The 21,349-nt window shown below is 46.0% G+C and overlaps 1 protein-coding gene across 1 annotated transcript; it reads left to right on the top strand.

Moving 5' to 3' along the window:
* Positions 1 to 1,138: 1,138 nt before the first annotated feature.
* Positions 1,139 to 20,218, top strand: LOC129201522 (cytokine receptor common subunit beta-like). Its single transcript, XM_054812945.1, is given in 14 exon segments — positions 1,139 to 1,689; positions 4,688 to 4,814; positions 6,539 to 6,705; positions 7,274 to 7,422; positions 7,901 to 8,072; positions 8,169 to 8,301; positions 8,404 to 8,564; positions 10,927 to 11,072; positions 11,174 to 11,348; positions 12,403 to 12,493; positions 12,777 to 12,846; positions 15,202 to 15,299; positions 16,941 to 17,300; positions 17,302 to 20,218. Coding segments are annotated over 14 exon segments (2,427 nt in total). The 5' UTR covers positions 1,139 to 1,601; the 3' UTR covers positions 17,792 to 20,218.
* The last annotated feature ends 1,131 nt before the right edge of the window (positions 20,219 to 21,349 follow it).

Below are 21,349 nucleotides of genomic sequence, written 5' to 3'. Positions count from 1 at the left end.
TTTCTTTTAGCTTTTAAAAATATTTAATGCACTTCCAGCTGCCACTGATTCATAAGAAATTATATTGTGGAGGATGTAATCCAAAGTTGCCTGAACTCTGGTACTTTCAAACTGTAGTAGTCTCTTCACAGAGACTGCAGTCTAGGTTAGAGAAAGCAGTAAGAAACTTCGCTGTCTCTCACTTCTTTAGGTGCCACCACTCCCTTTTTTTTCCTGAGGTCAAAAAAAAGATCTAAATATATGTTAAATTACATTGTCTCAATTTGAGTGTATTTTCCTCACTTCTACAGATGCAGAGTGATATTATCACTTAAATTAAAATGTGCAATCAGAGCGTGGCTTGAATTTTAATCCCTTAACAGTGTGGGTTTGGTTTAAGCAGAATCCACACTTCTAGTGCTACTATTAGATGGAGACAGTTTCATACAGGTCAGGCTTAGCAACAGCAATGCATCTTTAAGACAATATTCACAATGTAAACTAATGTTTTATTTAATGACCGTTTAACTTTATGGCAATAAATTTTCCTTTCAGAAAACATTGCACATAAGGAGAATAATGATGTAAAGGACAGGTTTTGAGTGCAGATCAACACAAAAGAGAACGAGCAGCCAAGTTCGACATCTGTTAAGAAATCATTACGTCTCATTTACAGAAAAATTAGTTGAGTTTCTTGGAAATTGTTTAAGCAAAACTTAACAATAAAAAGTACTTCTCTCTTCCTCATAATTGCATGGTATCTGATCAGGAACCTAGTTGCCGGACCTATGCTATAAACAGGAAGGTCAGAGAACCAATGAAACATGCCTCTGATGCTGAAGACAACAGCACGACTGACAGGGAAACAGAGCACAGGCTGATTTGAAGGGGTAGGGCTGTGGGTGTCCCACTGGCAGTTGCATTTGCACTGACTCCATGTGAGCAATAAATGAGAAAGTCGAATAAACAACCACTTGCTGTGCAGCACCTGCCTTGAAGACCACTCAGCATTCAGGTAAGGCAAATGTGTTGTTACTGTGAGGAAGGAATTGGCAAGGAGCCCTCTCTCCTCAAACAAACAAGGACTTAAAAGCCCTGTGAATCAGGTCTGAAAGTGAAGAAACAGGAGGACTGGATCTCTCAATTCACCAGAAGTACATTTTTGTGAGTAGGAGCGGTAAGAGAAGCAAGGAAGTGCTTCTTTTTGGACAGGTTCATGATTCAATGGAACAGCAGGGTGTTCTTTGTATGGATCAGATGGGAGAATCAACACAGATAATTAATTCCTTCTCATAACTTAGGGGCTATTTCTTACTCTCAAGGTGAAGGAAGGAGGCGGAAAATCCTATCATTAGTTCCAAACAGCAAACTTTGTCCTTCTGATGAAGAGGCAGAAAGTTTTGCCATTAATAAATTATCTTCATATGAAGCTACTCAGAGAGATCATGCCAGTGTTGATGGAAGAGGTGGTTTGGGGCCAACAGAAGGCCTAAGACTCTCCCAGCTAACCACATGAGTTTTGCTTTCAGCTTTCCCTACAAGAGGGAAGAAGAGTGGCTGTTGAGCATGCATTTGAGGTAGAATAGCCAGTGATGCAGGGAGTTGTTGCCTGACATAAGATCATGCTTGTGTGCAAAGGTGTGAAGTTGAGAGAACTCATCAGTCTTCTTCTGGCTCCATGCGTGGTTTTGGGGGTTGGAACTATTCGAGGTGAGTTTCAGACTCTCCCTTTATTTTCTCCTCCTTTCTTTTATATTATTGTTCCTTTTCTTTTAGCCTGCTATTTCTCCATCCTCTCTATTTTCTACTTTCGTCTTGGTGACAGAGAAGGAGACTCTGTGAGTGTACACGCATGTAGTTACCAGGGCTATAACAAACACTCCAGATCTATGTCAATGGAAGAGTTGTGAATAGTATTTAGGCAAGACCCCAAACTTCATGGGCTAGACAATGGTCAAAGGCTGTTAGTATATGTACTTAAATTGTCTAGTCATGAAGTCACATCTGAGTAGGCCTGACTATTACCAGTATGAGCTGCGATTTTGCCTGTCCCATTGTTAGATATCACTTTGATTTATACCAAAAGAAAAATTTTTTCCAACCTGCCTTTTTTCCTCAACAATAGGTGTCTCTTCATTATGTCTGTTGACTTGTCCTCCCTCCAGGTGATACTCTCCTTTTCTTTAGATTTAGAACGAGGGCTGGCTGCTTCCTAAGAGACAGGGAGCTGAGAGCTGGTTGATAACACAGCTGGCAGAGCAGAGGCACAGCACCTGTGCAAGTGAGGAACTTAGTCATTACTTGTAAGTGTTGGAGGCTCTGAGGTATTGAATAAACGATATTGAAATAAAAGGTATTGGAAAATGTACCCATTGCACACCTATCTTTCCAGAGATAGACGCGTATCTCTGATACTTGGGAGGATTATGCCCCCTTGCCTAACGTGATTCGTAGTACCAAATGCCCTGGCCTCTGTGGTCTTTTAAGCAATAACCCTATGATGACTGAAACAACTTTGTCTTTGCAGCATATTTCACTTTTCAGACCTGAAAGTGACTTGACTTGGGCACAGGTGTTTCTTGCAACCCTAGGGCTGCTAAGAATGGCAAAATCATTCCTTGCCATCTCTTGGCTGCTATTTCTGAAAACCAGAGCTCTCAACCAAGCTGACTGACGCGGTTTAACCGCAGCCGGCAGCTGAGCGCTACCCCTCCCCCGGCGGGCTGGGGAGGAGAACGGAAAAACAACGGCAAAGGCTCAGGGTTGGGGTAAGGGCAGGTCACTGGGACAGCAAGGGAGAGGGGAACGACCAACACCACCACTGATAACAGATATTCACAGTGGGTGATAACAGAGAACAATTTACCGATCCAACGACCGACCCAACGCTCAGCCCACCCCGGAGCCACGCCAAACCCACCCCTCCCCGACCGGCCCCCTTTTATGGTGAGCGTGACGTCACATGGTACGGAATAGCCCCCGGCCAGCTTGGCTCACCTGTCCTGGCTCCTGGTGAAATTAACTCTGTCCTTGCCAGAACCAGGACGCTGACCCTGGGTCAGTAGTGCCCGTCATAGCAGAGACAGCTCCAGCACCTGCTCTTAGAGTTTGAATTCTCAGGGAAGGGCAGATTCGTTTTCCCAGGTTAATAGTGACCTTTCCTCAACACAGATACAGCTCCTCCTTGCACAGAGGTTTTTCACAAAAGAAAAAGGAAAAGCAGATTCTCTGCAAATCCACCTATGAGGTATATTTGTTTACTGATAGAAGGGCACAATTTTTTTCAGCCACTAGATTTTTGAAATGTGTTTTCCTTGTCAGGAAGCTTTCTCCTTCCATGACTTAAATGTCATTGTAGCTAACCAAAGTGGGTGCCTCTCACTTTTACATATGACTTCCTCCAAGCACAACTCTTGCTAAGGCAAGTGGGCTTATTTGGTGGGCATGTGAATGTATTCACCACCACGACAACAACCCACAAAGGCAAAGCTAAATGTCCTGCTTAATGAGGCATCTAGTTTTTTGCCTTAAACAATAAATCACTCATATCTTGCACTTACTTCCTTTCTACTGAGACGTCTCTTGACTGCTAGAAGAGCAGTGAATTGGTGAGAGCATTTGTTCGGCTTTTTTAAAATCTATAATTATGTTCTTAGAAGTTGTTTTTCTAATGTCTCCCAGATTCTTTGTATCATTAAGGGGTACAAAAGTCAACATTACAGCTGCCTAGGTCCTGGGGGTCCTCCCATTTGGTTTGGACTCTTTTTTATTGCAAAACTATGCAGAGATTTACCAGGACTCAGAATTATGCTAATCCTAGGACACTGATGCTGATGTGAGTGCTCAGCTAAATAAATACCCATCCAGCATTGCCTGGTTGGTCTTGGCACACTCATTTCCTCCTACTGGGAATATCAAAAGATCATTCATAGGAGACAACAGGCTTTTCATTGGGAAGAGCTGCTCTTTTAGGCTTTCTGTGTTATACTCACGCTTGCTTGACCAGCTTTCCATCTGTGTCCGAGTTTCATAAAGCATCAGGCCTCTGCAGTTCAGGAAGAGAAACAGAGGTACAATCTGAAGTCTTAGATCATAGTTCACTGTGTCAGAATGGCTGTGATCCCTGTCTGGGGGTGGGGAACAGAAAGGGGAAGATGTATTTGAAGTTTTAGCCAGTGTTATGAGGCCCTTTTGCTTCAAAGGCATGAAGTCCAACGAGGCTCAAAAACACCAAGCTTAACCCTTTGGACTTTTGAATTAGAATATTTCTTGAAAATTAATTTTACCTATTACAAAATGATTCCAGCTTTTTTCCACAGGTTGTAGACCAGAATCTTACTTTTCTTGTGTGACCATTTTGATTTACAAACAAGCAGAGGCAAAAAGTTGAGGCTTTCTCAGTCTGAAGACTCAAGATAAAATTCTGATAAATGGCAACATAATGACAGTCCAGCCTACTCTAAGAGCAGCAGCTGCTCTTGGAGACTTCTGGCCTTCAGGCTTTCCCATGAAGTGCCAAATTTTATTTGTGAAATCCATTCAGTATGAGCTGAACACCACTGGGGATATTCCCAGCAGATCATATCACCGACCTCCTCACTTCTCTGTCTCTGCCTTCTCCAGTACAGTAGCAGACCTTGTGGTCATTTTACCATTTCCCACTACCTCTTTCATCCCCATCCATCTTCTCATTGTTTCCTCATTTCAGAGAGCATCCCAATGCAGACCCTACAGTGTTATAATGACCACTTATCTCTTACAACTTGTACATGGATGGAGTGTTCAGAGGCTCATCAGTTCATGAATGTGACTCTAAACTCTGACTGCTGTGAAAAGTAAGTGCCTGGATGGTGTTCTGTGAAGGGTCTAAAGGGGCTTGGCTGCTGAACCTAAGTGATGGAGGTGGGCAAAAGGACAGTGGACAGGGCTTGCAGCCAGTATAGTATATCTGGCTTGCAGATACAGGTGTTATGTCCAGGCTGGGGAGAAAGTTGGATCTGTACAGGATAAGGAAGAACAGGAAGTGGAGCATGCTAATCAAGTTGTTTTCATTATCTTTTCAATCACTTTGCCCTGCTTTTGCTGTGAGAGCACACACACGAAATATGGCAGGATATGGTAATTATTGCATTCTCCGAATGGAGAAGGATGTGTTACACTAGATGCAGTGGTGATAATGACCAATCAGAACGGCAAATAAGGCTTCTTCTTCCTTATGCCAGTAAGAGCATAGCTATGTTGAAATAATTTCTGCAGAACAAACTGTGAGAAATATAGAAGTTGTATGTGTGTGACTCACTGGGTTTCCTCTCAGAGATGTCTTGCACTATCTTTTTACCACTTCTGGTAACTTTCAAGAAGAAAACAAATAATCAAACTAAGGAGTATGAAGGAGAGAAAGGGATAGAGAAGAAGGAAGAGATAGGGGAAGGAGAAAAGGAATAATAGTAGAAGCAGGAGATGGAGGAGTAAACAGCAGAGAGATTGGAGAGTGGGAAGAAAACATGAAATAAGAACAAGAAGAATTTATCTTGGTTTTATTTTTGAGAAAGAGCAATAGGATTCATTCATGAGTTGACCTGACAGCTGTTGAAGTCAATGGAAAAGGTGCCTCTTACAGTCCCTAGAGTATTGAGTCCCACTCCAAATGTTAGCAGTTTGCTGTGGAATGAAGTCTACAAACCACAGAGGTGTTCCTGTGGCACAAAGCACTCCACAGTCCGCATGGAAAGAATGTTTTTTTCTAGGAGGACTGCAGTCCCATAGTCCTCACAAAACTTCTGTCTCGTCTGCTAGCTGCATTTCTTTGGCTTACCTTTGACTTCTCTAGTGTAAGCACAGCATAACATACATATGCACATATGTAAACTGCCAACCCTACTGTTATGAAAGTAACAAGCTTTGCTTGCTAAGGGAAGGTGAGCTAGGAGCTGAGGGTGACAGCAAGGCATTGACCTCATTCACAATGGCATAACCCCATAGTACCACAGTAACAAGAAAAGCAGAACAGTGAGAGTGACAATGATCAGCCATCGATCCAGATTCCCAAGGAAGGCCCTATCCAGTAGCCAGGCTTAAGGTCAAGCTAGGAAGTCAATTCCACAGATCACAATCAGCAACATGTGTCATCAGGCACAGATATGGCTGCATCATAGCTCAGGCAAGGACCAAAGGCAAAGGTCTGAAATTAAAAGCAGCTTCTGAGTGAAGGTGGGGAAACCCTCAGTCAGGCTGATTCCAGCTTGGACAGCCTTGAGCATGGGTAGCCAAACCCCTTGCCAGGGGGAGGGGGGGCATGAAAGAGTTTGTGCTCAGAGCCCAGACACCTACCAACCCAAGAGTTATTGTGGGTGCATCTTCCTTTGAGGAAAGGAAGAGAGAATAAAGCAGATGTGCTTGATAATAGAGAATTTATTCATGCCACTTAATGAACTGCAGTAGTATGCCAACATAATGCAGTGATAAACATTGATTTAGAAACAAAATAAAATAGCATGTGGGGAAGGTTTCAGAAACCGCACTTTGGGCCATCTAGTCATGCTTTTTTCCATGTAACCAGGAATGAAGAAATGACCTGCAGGTCCCACAAAGGTGAAAACCATGCTGACTGCCAGAACTTCACAATGCACTGGGTGTGTCTCATCCATGGATATGAATCAGAAAAATACAGCTTCAAATTTGGCCTAACACTGCAGGCAGAGCTAAATGTCTACTTGTTTCAGAATGGTAAAGATGAACCACTAAGTTTTGTCTCTATTCTTGAGTATTTAAAACTTTTTCAGATTAATGTATTGAATATCTAATCCTAAAAGATGCTTAGGTCAGTGCTTAACCTGAAACGTAAGCAAGAGTGAAGTCGAGTGGCTGTAAGCCCATATTACCACCTTCAACTTCAGTGCAGAGTCTACCTTCAGTGACTACAATAGACAAAATGGGAGTAGACCTGCCAGCTAACCAGTGTGTTGGTTGGGATTGGGGGAAGATATTAAAAAAAGCCTTCTGTTTAAGCACCATGCTCTACATGCATTACAGCACATTCTTTCACAAAGTTACTACAAAGCTGCACAACAGCACCGCTCTCCATACTTTCCTCTTCTGTTCATGAATATATTTCCTGTCTTGTAGAGCTTGAACTTTGTGGTAAAAAAGAAACATGGATTATTTGTAGCACTCTAGGGAAATTGTTAAATATCCAGATTCTGTCATTCATAGAACATCAGCTAGGCATTTTCTTCTGCTCTTCATCTCCCTGTCCTCACTATCTCCTCTCATGGGTTGTACCTTCCCCTTCCAGTTCAGACCCTCCCACCTCAAAACCTCTCAGCCAGCTTGATGAGATCAGGAGACTTCTTGCTGACCTGGAAAGTAGCTGATGGAAGCCAAGCGCTGGGCAACGCACTGGAGTATGAAGTCACTTACAAGCGGGATTGGGAGTCCTGGGAGGTAAGAGCGGAGGAGCCGGGCTGCCCTGGTTTGGGCTGCACCCTTTTGGGCGGTTGTGAGCCTGTGGTAAACCTTGTGCAAATGAGCACCCTTTCCGTTGTCAGGCACTATGAGGAGATGCCACAAAGGTTGTTTCAGGTCAGGCGGAAGGGGCTCTCTTTCTGTTTGCAAGTGACTTGCCCAGTGAAATACCCATTTGTCCTAAATTGAATGCAAAGATCTGTTCTTCACTGAAAAAAAAGCACTGCACTTGGTTTTGAGTTGGAATTGATTTTGCCCTGAATCCCTCCCAAATGGAATTAAGCACGTCCCAGTAGGAGCCTGGGGGGATACATGTGGGAAAATGGCAACATACATTTGAAGCTGCTTCCCCTTCCAGGAGGATGCACTTTGTTTTATTTGTTGATTTTTAAGTGTGCATATCCCCAACTCCCCAATTTCCTCCCTCCCTGCTTTCCCTCCTTTCCCCCAACAACAGAACGCTGCCTCGCTCTTGCTCTCCGACACCACACGTTGCCATCTCAGCCACGAGAACCTTGTCCCGGGGAGCAGCTACGTTGCCCGTGTGCGAGCCAGACCGGGGCGGGCCAGTGGCTCCTCTGGGCAGTACAGCAAGTGGAGCACGGAGGTGTCATGGGAGACCCCTGAAGGTAGCGTGGGATGGAGCGGGGCCATGCAGGGGTGGAAGTGCTGGCTGAGAAGCCAGACCTTTCCTGTCACTTAGCTTGCTCTCATCTTCTCTGAAGGTGGCCTTCATCCCAGGAACCTTCGCTGCCTCTTCAATGGTGCAGACCATCTGACGTGCAGCTGGGAAGTGAAGAAAGCGATCATCACCTCTGTCCTCTTTGGCTTGTTCTTCAGGGCCACTCCAGCATCAGCGTACGTGCTCTGCCCATGGCAGCGTGCCTGTGCCTCTCCCATGGAGTTTCTGTTCTGTCCCATTCCTCCTGATCTCCACACAACCTCTTTTTCTCCCCTCAGAGAAGAGGAGTGCTCTCCTGTGCATGAGAAGGCTTTGCCCCATGTCCCGTATGTGCTCCAGAGTTGTGAGATCCCTGTTAGCAACTACAGCAGTCAGAGCCAGTACCATGTGTCTGTCCGGGCCAAGACAGAGGAGAAACTGATTGAACCCTACAAGAACAGTGAGTTGCTGTGTTGTTTCTTGCTTCTCCTGGTTGTTTCTTGGACAGATGCCTGGCTGGGCAATTGGGGCTGAGGATAGCAGAGGTGAGGAGAGTGTGTGGGAAGAGGAGGAGACTGGGACTGATGAAGAAAGCAGCTGGAAGCTGTGTTAGGTCAGAGGTCTGGGAGAGGTGGCTTGTAGGTGTGGAGTTCCTCAGTGGCACTTGTTACTCTGAGGAAGGCGGCAGCAGTGGAAACTGCCGTGCAGAAATTTGGGTTGTGAGCAGATTGTCTCGGTGAGCGACTGTCACCCAGCTGACTTCTCTATGATTGACCTCCATGAGTGTCCCAGGTGACAGGGAGCTGTGGTGAGAGGTGTTTGTGGGGAGTGTGTCACTTTGTGAAGTCTCAGGAAGCCACTGGAGCTCCTGTGGGTTTGCGCAGTGGTCCCTGGAGCACTGGAGGAGGTAGGACTCCTCTGCTGCGTGAGGTGTGCCAGGTGGATCATCTCTGCCTGCATGTATCTGGAGGTGCTGATGATACTCCCAGGAGCCCTGGGAGAGCACCTGCTGTGGGTGAAAATATCAGGTAGTAGCTCCAAGAGAGCTGAAAATCTCTGGAAATGTGGTGGACCAGTACAGATGTTTCAACTATTGCTTTACTGCTTTTCTATATTATTGTATTTGACTAGAAAATTAAGATGTGGGGAATTAAGAAGTGTTAAAAATCTGAGACCTCTTACCTGGCATAAATCATAGAATCATAGAATCATAGAATCATAGCATGGTTTGGGTTGGAAGGGACCTTAAAGATCATCTAGTTCCAACCCCCCTGCCATGGGCAGGGACACCCTCCACTAGAACAGGTTGCCCAAAGCCCTGTCCAACCTGGCCTTGAACACTTCCAGGGATGGGGCATCCACAGCCTCCCTGGGCAACCTGTTCCAGTGCCTCACCACCCCCACAGTAAAGAATTTCTTTCTAACATCTAATCTAAATTGACCCTCGTTCAGCTTAAACCCATTACCCCTTGTCCTGTCACTACACTCCCTGATAAACAGTCCCTCACCATCTTTCCTGTAGGCCCCTTCAGGTACTGGTAAGCCACAATTAGATCTCCCCGGAGCCTTCTTTTCTCCAGGCTGAACAATCCCAACTCTCTCAGCCTGTCCTCCTAGGAGAGGTGCTCCATCCCTTCGATCAGCTTCGTGGCCCTCCTCTGGACTCGCTCCAACAGCTCCATGTCTCTCCTGTACTGGGGCCCCCAGAGCTGGATGCAGTACTCCAGGTGGGGTCTTACAAGAGCGGAGTAGAGGGGCAGGATCACCTCCCTCGACCTGCTGGTCACACTTCTTTTGATGCAGCCCAGGACACGGTTGGCTTTCTGGGCAGCAAGTGCACACTGCCGGCTCATGTTGAGCTTCTCATCAATCAATACCCCCAAGTCCTTCTCCTCGGGGCTGCTTTCAATCCATTTCTCACCCAGCCTATAGTCGTGATTGGGATTGCGCCAACCCACGTGCAGGACCTTGCACTTGGCCTTGTTGGACTTCATGCGGTTTGCATGGGCTCACCTCTCCAGCCTGTCAAGGTCCCTCTGGATGGCATCCCTTCCCTCCAGGGTGTCGACCACACCACACAGCTCGGTGTCATCAGCAAACTTGCTGAGGGTGCACTCAATTCCACTGTCCATGTCACCAACAAAGGTATTAAACAGCGCCGGTCCCAGTACCGACCCCTGAGGAATGCCACTCGTCACCGTTCTCCACTTGGATATTGAGCCGTTGACCACAACTCTTTGAGTGTGACCACCCAGCCAATTCCTTATCCACCGCGTGGTCCATCCATCGAATCCATGTCTCTCCAATTTAGAGACAAGGATGTTGTGCGGGACCGTGTCAAATGCCTTGCACAAGTCCAGGTAGATGATGTCAGTTGCCCTTCCCTTATCCACGGACGCTGTAACCCCATCATAGAAGGCCACCAAGTTTGTCAGGCACGATTTGCCCCTTGTGAAGCCGTGTTGGCTGTCACCAGTCACCTCCTTATTTTCCATGTGCCTGAGCATAGTCTCCAGGAGGGTCTGCTCCATAATCTTACCAGGCACAGAGGTGAGACTGGCCAGCCTGTAGTTCCCTGGGTCTTCCTTTTTACCCTTCTTAAAAATGGGGGTTATGTTCCCCCTCTTCCAGTTGGTGGGAACTTCGCCAGACTGCCAGGACTTCTCAAATATGATGGCGAGTGGCCTGGCCACTTCATCCGCCAGTTCCCCCAAGACCTGCGGATGCATCTCATCAACATTGTTTTCAGTCTCTGGAAACCACTCTGAGTGGTGCTGGACCAGTATGTTGAGAAGTACTCTGAGACATTCTGTGTCTTCCAGTTAAGGTGCTGCCGCCTGCAAATGTGTCAGTAACAGCGACAGAGAACCAAGAGTATGAACTGTGGTGGATAAAACACTCTTTGGAATATAGCTACATAAAACAGAGATACCAAGTCAAGTACTGGGAAAAGAACCAACACGAAAAGGTAAGTCTTAGAAGTGCAGGAGTCCTGGATTTCTCTTTGCTGGGCAAAAGGCAAAGACAGTTCCTCTCACTCCATCATTTGTGCTTCCTCCTTCTCCCCAGACTGTCCAGAAGTTAAACATCAGCAATGATGAACCTCCCTTCATCCTCACCCTGCAGATGCTGGCATCATCTACAGAGTACAGGGGGAAAATGCGTGCAAGGGTGAATACGCCTGTGGATTACAAGGGGCCTTGGAGTGAATGGAGTGAGGAGTTTGCCTGGACAACTGGGAATGGTACTTTTCATGTAGGCTACTTCTGTAAGGTTTTGTGGGCTGTTAATGGCTGAAACACCTCTACAGAAAAATACATTCTCTCAGCTGGGGTTGTAGTTAGGCCCAGCCATGAGCTAGCTGGGGTCGCTTAACAAGGCAGCTGTCGTGTCTGCACCCTTGCATCCTTGCAGTACAGCAGCAATGCTAATGAAGGAGGTGAGCGGGAACGACCTCCTTTTGATCTTCTTTCCTACTCCCCTTCACAAGGTGAGTACAACGAACCGTAAAGTTTTCCAGATGGAGACTCAAGCCAAGATCCTTCCCAAAGATCCGTCCTTGTTTCCTGATTCCAGTAGTCAAATTCTGCTGTCAGCGCCTGCAGAGCGCAAGACTGCAAGAAGACAGAATATAATCCATCAGTCTTTTATATTTGCAGAGTGACCATAGAGTTGTGCAAAACACACAGTAGACTCTGCTGGAGATAGGAACCTTTACATGATTTTACTGTTTCTGGACTTCGGGGCAGAACGTCTGCTATCAGTATGGTCTTGTGCCCAGAGTAACAGGATCTTACATCATTTGTCCTGCGGAAGCTTGTAGTGGTACGCCAGCAGGAAAATTTTGATGAGCGTAGGCAGGAAGAAATTGGTATGTTGTTGATGATCATTTATGGCCATGAGCAGAGGAAGGTCTTTCTTAGAAACTCTGTGAGAGCCCATCTCTTCAGGACTGTACAGAGTGAAGCAGACCTGAGATGCCTGAAGACATGCCTATTGTTCATCGTGGGGTAAGGTGCCTAACCATCTTTTTATTAGCATAAATTGTTTGCTCTGATCTCAGTGAAAAATAAAAAAGTATCCGTACAGGCAACGATGAACTCCTTTGGTCAGTAAGCAGTTCAGGCCTTGGTCTGTCCCACGCTGGAGGAGGGCACCCCAGCAGTCTGAAGGCCTCATGATCCTATCGCTTGACATGCTCCTACATTTCCCTGATCTGCTCGCATGAAGAGTGACCAGAGTGAACAACCTGCAGCCCCTCTGCAGGTGGATACCTATTTCTCTCTTCTCTGTTTCAGTTCTGCCACCAGTGGTGCTGCCGGTGATGCTGCCAGCCCTCCTCATCACTTTGCTGGTAGTTGCTTATTGCAGCTCTAAGTATTTCCTCAGGTAGGCTTGCATTGCGACTAGGAGATTTAGCAGTGTGTTGGGCGTGTGGGTGGCATAAAGACTGAGTGAGGCACTGCTTGTCCCCCACGAGAGATGGAGCCTTGGCGTGCAATGGGCAGCCTTGTGCGTGTCTGTGCAAGGGTGAGAGTGGGTGGTGGCATGCCAGGGCCTTGGTGGTGCCTCGCTGTGCAGAGCAGCAGAGTGTTCAGGGTGCAGTGTCTTCTGGTTGCAGCCACATTGAGAAGCAAATCTTGAAAGCTCTGTGTTGTTGTTGTTGTTGCAGAAAGAAGAAAATGTGGGAGGAAAAGATTCCGAACCCCAGCAAGAGTCTCTTGATCCAGAGCTACCAGGGGGTAAGGGGGAACTGTACCTTGAAAGCTGCTTCTGGAGAAGTACGACATAGATTTAATCCAGGGTGAAAAGAATGAAGGGAGGGATGTGTTGGGATGTCTGGTTGAAGGGGAGCTGCCAACTCAGGGTCTGGACTGCCACTGAGAAGACTGCTGTCCTGTCTAGGAGGATTATGGATCCTGGCTGAGCATCATGAAACCCTTCACTAGTGACTTCGGTCTTCTGCCTATTTTCCTACCTTAGTATCCAGGACCTGAGAGTAGAAAAATAAAACCAGCTCTCCCCTCTGATGCATCTGGTCTGTTTTGCCATCTCTTGCCTCCAAAATACCTCTTAGACTCCTTATACATGAAATCTATTGTCCCTAGATGGACTTGACCTTTCTCTGCACCTGGTCAGGATGTTGCCTGACTCTCTTCAGTGCTACCTTCTATAGGCTTTGCATGATTACCTCCCTGTACACTTCTCTGCAGTTGCAGGAGGTTGACTTTGTATTGTGTGAGCTCTATTTCCTTCTATATGCTACTCCTGGACATGGACATTTTCATCCATGTAAGGAAGGAGAGGGCAAAGAAAAGCAGATGTGTAGTTTGCACAGTTGTATCTTTGGAGGCATTTTTAAAAGTGGCTTAATTTTTTTTTCCATCTCTCTCCCTCACCCATTTCCTGATTTCATCTGCAAGGGCCATGCAAATCTTGTGAGACAAAGAAATTATACCCCAATAGGTGGATATCGCCAAAAGAGGCCCTACATGGAGCATATTTGGAGTTTTATGAAAACAGTGGCTAGGTTCCTTCCTGGAGCTCAGTCTTGCATGTTTCAGTTCCTCACTATCGTAATTCCATAATCTTATCTATCTGTGAGTCTCCCCTGCGATCACTGGATTTGTATTTGATCTCACATCTCTAATGTCTTTATCTCCTTAAGGCAATGCTGCTAATCTCCATTCTACAGACAGAGAGCTCATGCTATTTTTGCCACTGTGTTTTATCTTCTGCTTAAGCTAAATGACTTCCATCTCATTTCTGGCTTCCTGCAGTGCAAGTCAGTGATGTACAACTCCAGGGAAGAGTGGTCTTTGCAAAGATTAAGTTAACAGTTCTCCGATTGCAACATTTTTAGCTTTCCATCCCTGTCTTCTCTATCAATCAGCCTCACCTCCTACCTTGCAAGTCCTTTTGTCCCATTTTATTTTTTTACCTTAAGTGGAATGCCTGGTCTTAGCATTGCTCTTGAGGGTGCTACATGTGGTAGGCTGTCATGGTCCTCAGCTAACTGTTCATTTGGCACTGAGGATTTCTCAGCCCCTTAGTCAGTCAGCAAGCAATATCTCTCAGGCATGCATCCAGTCAGCAGTTGATATAGGGGAAGTGTGGTACATCAGACTGCTTTACATGATGCATATCTGCATGTTTTGGAGGCTCTGATAAATCCCCCTTGCAGATCAATCATTGTTCTAAAGTTCCTGCTAATTTGGCTGTCGACAGACTTCATCAGCTTCTATTTCTGCCCACGCACAATAATCAATGCCTGTACGAGGCCATTCAACCACTCCAAAAAAGCAGCACGGTAGCTTTGTTACCTGTCTCATACCCAGCTCTCCATCCACAAGTGCTGTCTGTTAGTCTTGTGGTTTTGAGAGTTTTCATCCCTGTAGTAAATTCTCTTAGCCTAAACTTTGTAAACATGCCAGCAATTCTGTTTCTCTGGTCAGTCAGTACAGAATGGCAGTCATTTTAGCTCTACAGGTGAAATGTTGCCCAGAGTGTCCTCATGTGCTGCTCAGTCAGAGTAGGAATTGCACAAAAGAGCAGCTTTGAGGTTTATTGTGACAGGAACCTGCAGCTGCGGCAGCCCCTGACTCCAATGCTGCATAAAGATGGGTCAGGGATAGACAACGTGGAAGTGAAGGAATAGTCTTCTGGGGGACAGGACATACTTTGTAGCCACAGCGGTGGGACTGCCCACCTTTCAAGGTGCCAGGAAGGTGCCCACCTGGTGGAGGTGCCAGGAATACTTTCAGATTGACACTTCTTTAACCTGCATCAATCTATTAAAGATTGCCTGTAGCAATGTTTCTACTGTGTTTGGGTGGGGAAACAGCATGGCCCTAAAAAATGAGAACAGCAAAGTTGTTGGGACAAAAGTTATTTAGAAAAGATTACTTCTATAACACAGGTTGATATACTGTTTAATTATACAATGTGAATGCCTGGAAGCTCATTCTTGTCCTAAGCGTATATCACAAATGTGCTACCAGAGTTCTTGTGCCCATGGCTCCTGGCTCTTCCTGGCATTACTTAACATGATCTCTCTTTTCTCAGAAGTGTTAACAATCTTTATTTTCTCTCTTCAGGAAGCTGCCAGCCAACGGCCAGCCAGCCTGGTGCCCTTCAATGGGCAGAACACTTCTGAGGAGGTGGAGCAGATTAACTGCCTTCAAGTGCTGGATGGGTAAGTAAGCAGCCTGCTCCCTACTCCATTCTTGAAAAGTTCCTTACTAACCATGAGGTAAGAGCAGGCTACGCATGGATATCGCCTATTGCAATAGGGAGGACAAAGCATTTTCACCTGTATAACTTCCAAGTATCTATGGAAATTGTAATGAATTGTTGCAGCTGCAGACCTTGACTTCCCTGGCTTGAAGTCTGAGGATAAGGAAACTGCTCCATTTCTTCCTCTGCTTTTCCTTTGGAAATAGGTTTGAATAAAAGGCATTGATGTAACAGGGTGGAAATCTTGTTGGCTGAATTCCTCCCAGCCCGCCTGAACACAACTTCCCTCTCATGAAAATACACATATTCCCTTACCTTGTCATCCTCTAGAAATTATATACTTCCTGCTCCTTGAAGCTAAGTCTGACTTTGAAAGTGGAATGTGAGCAACGAAGAGCTGCAGTGGTCCTGGCCAGTGTGCGGCTGATCGAAATAGCTCCAAATTGTCCATACAGCCTCAAATTTGTGTCAGGTCTTTAAAGATGGAGTGGGGAGGTGACCATAGTGCTCTGTTCAGGAAACTATCCTAAGTTGCAGAGCAGCTGGGGAGGCTGACACAAATTAAATTGACTCTTGGGTTTCATGATAATTACCTGCCTCTTAGGAGAGAGGGTCAGCTCTTTTTAATATATACTTTTGTAAGTCATGTGAAGGAAAGATGGATTATGTTTGTTACTTCTTTGAAATCTTTGTCTTCTCCCTTTATCTAGCTCCACATTCAGTGCTTGTAAGAGACAGGGGCCCTTTATTTTGAAGAAGTAACTGCAAAGCATCACTGAAAGCTCGAGAGCTGCATAAATGCTGATGCTAGCAGTCACATTGCCTGAGCCTATACTGCTAAATAAATCAGGGCCAAGATGTAGTATCAAGCACTGCCTTGTAACTGCTTGCACTGCTTTGTTGTCAGCACCCTCCCTGCCATGGTTTGGCCTGTGCCAACTAATGCTCTCCAAGATAACATCCTGGCACAGTTTGGGAAATAGCACAGGATAGCAGCCATTCCCGGTGGGCAACATTGGACACGACTGTACGAGGCTGGGCTGTGTCCAGAGTCCTTCAACAGTATTCTAGCAGGCTTTGCACCCAGGCCGTGCAACACGCATCCTGTGTCACACTATGAATACAGCTGTAACACAGTGGTCACATTATGTTGTGCACTTTGAACTGAAAAAACAGACACAAAACCTTAGTTGTGTTTTAGACTGCAGAGACACTGTGGGAGACCCAGAAGACTACCGTGGCTATACAGTGTGGACACAGCCAATGACATTTTACCAGACGGCCAAAGAATGGTCCTTGGCTCTGTTTTACTTACAGCAAAAACCATAGCTTTTCTCAAAAGCTAATTTGTCCTTGCATATCTTGGCATTGAGAAAAGTTGGCGGGAGACAGTTGATTTCTTGCCGTGGCACAGAAAAGGCTGAGGCTTGCATCTTCTAAGGAAGGTACAAGAGATGTGGCCAAAGGTTCCTTCTGGTTTCCTGGAAGACAGCGTATCCACTTAAAGCATCTCCTGTTTATATGCAGTTATCTCCTTAAAGAGCTGTCAGTTAGAGAGCTGCCAATAGCAGCTAAGTCCTGTGTTTTTTCACCTGAACAGGATGACTAAGAGTCCAGCAGAGTTCCATGGAGCTGAGGCAAAGACAGTGCAGTTTTCCTGTGCTACCCTGGCTCCACAAAACTCCTGTCAGACTTCCGGAGTGCTACATGAAACCTCACTTTCACTGTCCACACTTGTCTGCCCACTGGATCAGACTGCTGGTCCATCCTGCCTGTTTGCCAGGCATCCATGCAAGAGTGCTCATGCAAGTACTGCCTCCCAGACTTGCTTTGCTTTCAATGGTCCGTACTTGTACAGCCCAGTGATGTCCTCCCAGCCTGATATGCATCAGACCCTGGAAGTGGACCCAGTGGGAGTCCGTGAGAAATCAGGTTCCCTTCAGTATGTGACCCTCCCAAAGGAAGACTGTTCCCAGGCAAGAACAGCCAGGAGTAGGTCCTCCACAGCCCTTCCTGCTCCCTGATCAGAAGGAAATGATGCAGCACCTCAACAATGAGAAACAAGTCTCACCGGCCCCACCAGCCTGGGGGGAAGGCATGAATGTGAGAACAGAAGAGCAGAAATCTCCAAAGGCTCTTAGCTGTATCGCATCTCCTCAGCAGCACCCCTTGGAGTACATCACCCCAGAGAGCCTGTTACTGCCGTCAGCCAGCGACTCCAGCCCTCCGCCACCGGTCACTGCTGGGGAGTTACCTCGTGATTCACAGGAGCCCCAGCCCCGCAGTGACCACTCTTGCCATGAGTTTTCTCCTGGGAAAACTGGTGTCACGGTCCCAGTTTCAGGTCAAGCACCAACCTCTTCTCCTGAATTGCACCTGGATGTGTTTGGAGACCCTTTAGGTCTCCATGGACATTCAGAACCCACAAAAATGTCATTACCTATTTTTTGAAAAGGAGTATTTTTTTTTTCCCAAAAAGCCTGTGTTGGAGAACTACATAGACATATTTAATCCTGGCAGCACCATAACAGTTCTCCTCCATTATGGGCAATTGCTACCCTGTCCCCAGCCTAAAACCCAGTAAGAATGTGCAGATGAGTCAGAAAGATCCCCAAGTGCATTGGGTTTGTGTGGCAAGGTTTTGGTAGCAGGGAGGCTACAGAGGTGGCTTCTGTGAGACGATACCATAAGCTTCCCCTGTGTCTGACAGAGCCAGTTCCAGCTGGCTCCAAGACGGACCCACCACTGGCCAAAGATAAGCCCATCAATGACGTTGATAGCACCTCTCTAATAGCATATTTAAGAAAGGGTAAAAACTGCTGCACGACAGTTGCAGCCAGGGAGGAGTGAGAAGATGTGAGAGGAACAACTCTGCAGGCACCAAGGTCAGTGAAGAAGAAGGGCAAGGAGGTGCTCCAGGTGCTGGGGCAGAGATTCCCCTGCAGCCCGTGGCGAAGACCATGGTGAGGCAGGCTGTCCCTCTGCAGCCCATGGAGGTTAACAGTGGAGCAGATATCCACCTGCAGCCCGTGGAGGACCCCACGCCGGAGCAGGTGGATGTACGCCAAAGGAGGCTGTGACCCCGTGGGAAGCCCATGCTGAAGCAGGCTCCTGGCAGGGCCTGTGGCCCCAAGAGGAACTCACAGTAGAGCAGGTTTGCTGGCAGGACTTGTGACCCCGTGGGGGACCCACGCTGGAGCAGTCTGTTCCTGAAGGACTGCACCCCGTTGAGGGGACCCACACAGGAGCAGTTTGTGAAGAACTACAGCCCATGGGAAGAACTCATTTTGAAAAAGTTCATCTGTGGGTGGGATCCCACATTGGAGCAGGGGAAGAGTGTGAGGAGGAAGCAGCAGCAGAGACAACATGTGATGAACTGACTGCAACCCCCATTCCCCATCCCCCTGTGATGCTTAGGGGGAGGAAGCAGGGAAATTGAGAATGAAGTTGAGCCTGGGAAGAAGAGAGGGATGGGGGGAAGATGTTTTAAGATTTGGCTTTTTATGTCTCATTATCCTACTCTGATTTGATTGGCAGTAAGTTAAATTAATTTCCCCAAGTCAAGTCTGTTTTGCCCATGATGGTAATTGGTGAGTGATCTCTCCCTGTCCTTGCCTTGACCCACAAGCCTTTCGTCATATTTTTCTCCCCCTGTCCACTTGAGAAGGGGAGTGATACAGCGGCTTTGGGGGGCACCTGGTGGCCAGCCAAGGTCAACCCACCACATCAGGTAAATATGTTTTGGAAATCCATTAAAATTATCAGATAGCCTGCACATGATGGGGGATCCATCAGTGGCAAGGAAGACAAAGCACAGAATATTGAGGTGATTCAGATATTCAGAGTACTAAAGAAAGCTGTTGTGGAAAGTAGCCAGCTTTGAGATTCAGAAAAGCCTGTTGGAGTTGTAGGGGTCTTAGATAACCAAGACAAAAATTTGAAGTATTACACCATTATAATCCCATTTTCTTTCCACAAATGTTACCTCTCCCCTTCAGCTTCTAGTCCAATATAGTGAAAGATATCATGCGACCCTACCCCTTTCTCAGTTATGTTAATGTATTTGGTAAAAGGGACAGGCCATAATCACCATGTACCTGCATTTAGATAGGCTCACATTCCCCTGATAGGTGTGACTGGCAGAGAAAGAAGCCAGATTTAGCTAGGTCTCCTTTCTAAAAATAGGTAATCAATTTCAGTTCAAGGCTCTGAGGTTATAGGAAAAGAAAATGATTTTGCTTGGACACATAATGAGCTTGGATAATCACTTTTCCTGCTCAAGAGCAATGAATCCAAGAGTTTAAAAGAAAAGGAATATTATTAAAAGGGATAAAATGGCAAGTCAGCATAAACACTGGTAGGCCTGTTTAATAAAATCAGCGATACGACCTGAAAGCTTCTTGGTGATGTAGCCCATTCCCCTGTTTTGCCCAGAGCTGAGAGAGTCCATTGTCCATCTGTAAGGAGATGTTCCTCTTAATCTCCCTTACTGTTTCCAAGTGTGGTGATCCCACCTCTGATGCTGGGTCGCTGCTCTTGGCAGCTTTGACCGACAAAGCCTTGGTTCTGTCTGCAATCCCACCACGCTGCCCCCTCAACATTTCAGATCCTCAGAGAGGAGTCTCTAGCAAACAAAACCCAAAGAGAACCCTGAGCAAAATACCATTTGTGTTTGTTTTTCTTTTTAACTTTCTTGTTCCATGGCTCCTTTGCTCTACCACTGTGAAGGGGAACCCCACGGGCAATTCCTAACCCTCAAAACACCATTGTCTCTTGATGGATAATAGCGTTTTAAATACCTTCAAACGTAAGAAACAATTGTATTTCAACTCCAGTGTGCAAGAGTGAAATCTACTGAAGTCAATGCACTTGCTGCCTCTTTGTTGTGATCTCTAGACATTTCAAGCAGCACTGGATTTCTCTTTTATCCATTATAGGCAGGATCAGCAGTAAGTACTCCATTCTTTTAGGAATACTGGGCTTACCTCAGGATAGATGTAGCTCTGAATTTAAGTTTTATTTCAGTGCAAGCTTTACAGCATAAAGGATTGATTTTAATAGGAGGCTAAGGACTGACAAGAGTTCTTGCAGTGACTATCTCCTGTTCTTACAGTTGTTACCATTTCTTTAATAAGCCATCCAAAATAATTTGCAGTGGAGATACCAAAGGTTGGAATTGTCCAGGATAGCACAAGATAGGCAGAAGTCAGAAGGTTAAATGAAAACTAAAAAAAAATAAAATAAAAAGAAGATTGGCTGGAGAACAGGATTTTTTTATTAGAAGTGATATCCTGCAGAATAATCTGTGCCTCAACTGCAAGGACACATAAGCCTAAACTGGGAAATACCCATTTCTGCAAGAAATACTAGAAGGTATGAGGAGAGTGATGCAGAAGCGTGGATTTCAAAATTTCAAATTTCTTCTATTTCAAATTTCTATACTATGATTATCTATTTTTTCAAGTGCATTGACTGTTTATAAATGACCGAAACAGTTCTTAAATAGCTTTTTTGGCAAATAGTTTAGCTAAACCAGAGAAGAACCCATTTTTTCCCAAGTTCTGCCCTATCAGATAAAAACATTGGCTCAGAGCTGCCACCCAATGATCAGACCTTGTAAAATCACTGAAATACAGGCTACTGATGTTGCGAAGTGCTGAGTTCAGTGGAACTACGTAGCAGAAGCCGGCTGCACAAAAAAGCAGTGAAAGGCCATTTCCCCCTCCACTCCTTTTCCACTCCTCTTCCCCAACATCTGCATCCCCAATCACTCATTGCCTTGCCTGCAACAAGGTCCTTTGCTTAGAAAATTTAATTTCTTAACCTGTTAACTTTGCTTTTTTTTTTCCTGTATTGATTTTCTGCTGGTTTATCAAGCTGAATCAGTTAAAAGCGTGGGCAGGGAAGTGTCAGGACTAGCACAAAACAATCAAGAAGGAATGAACTGCTGAGAGCAAAGAAATGGGTAGAAAGGAGATTTCAGCTACCATGAGCACTTATTTCAGCCCT

This window comes from Grus americana, chromosome 1 (genome assembly GCF_028858705.1).
Source record: "Grus americana isolate bGruAme1 chromosome 1, bGruAme1.mat, whole genome shotgun sequence".
NCBI lineage: Eukaryota > Metazoa > Chordata > Aves > Gruiformes > Gruidae > Grus > Grus americana.
Note: the sequence above shows the minus strand (reverse complement) of the source record. Positions and strands in the feature narration are given on the sequence as shown.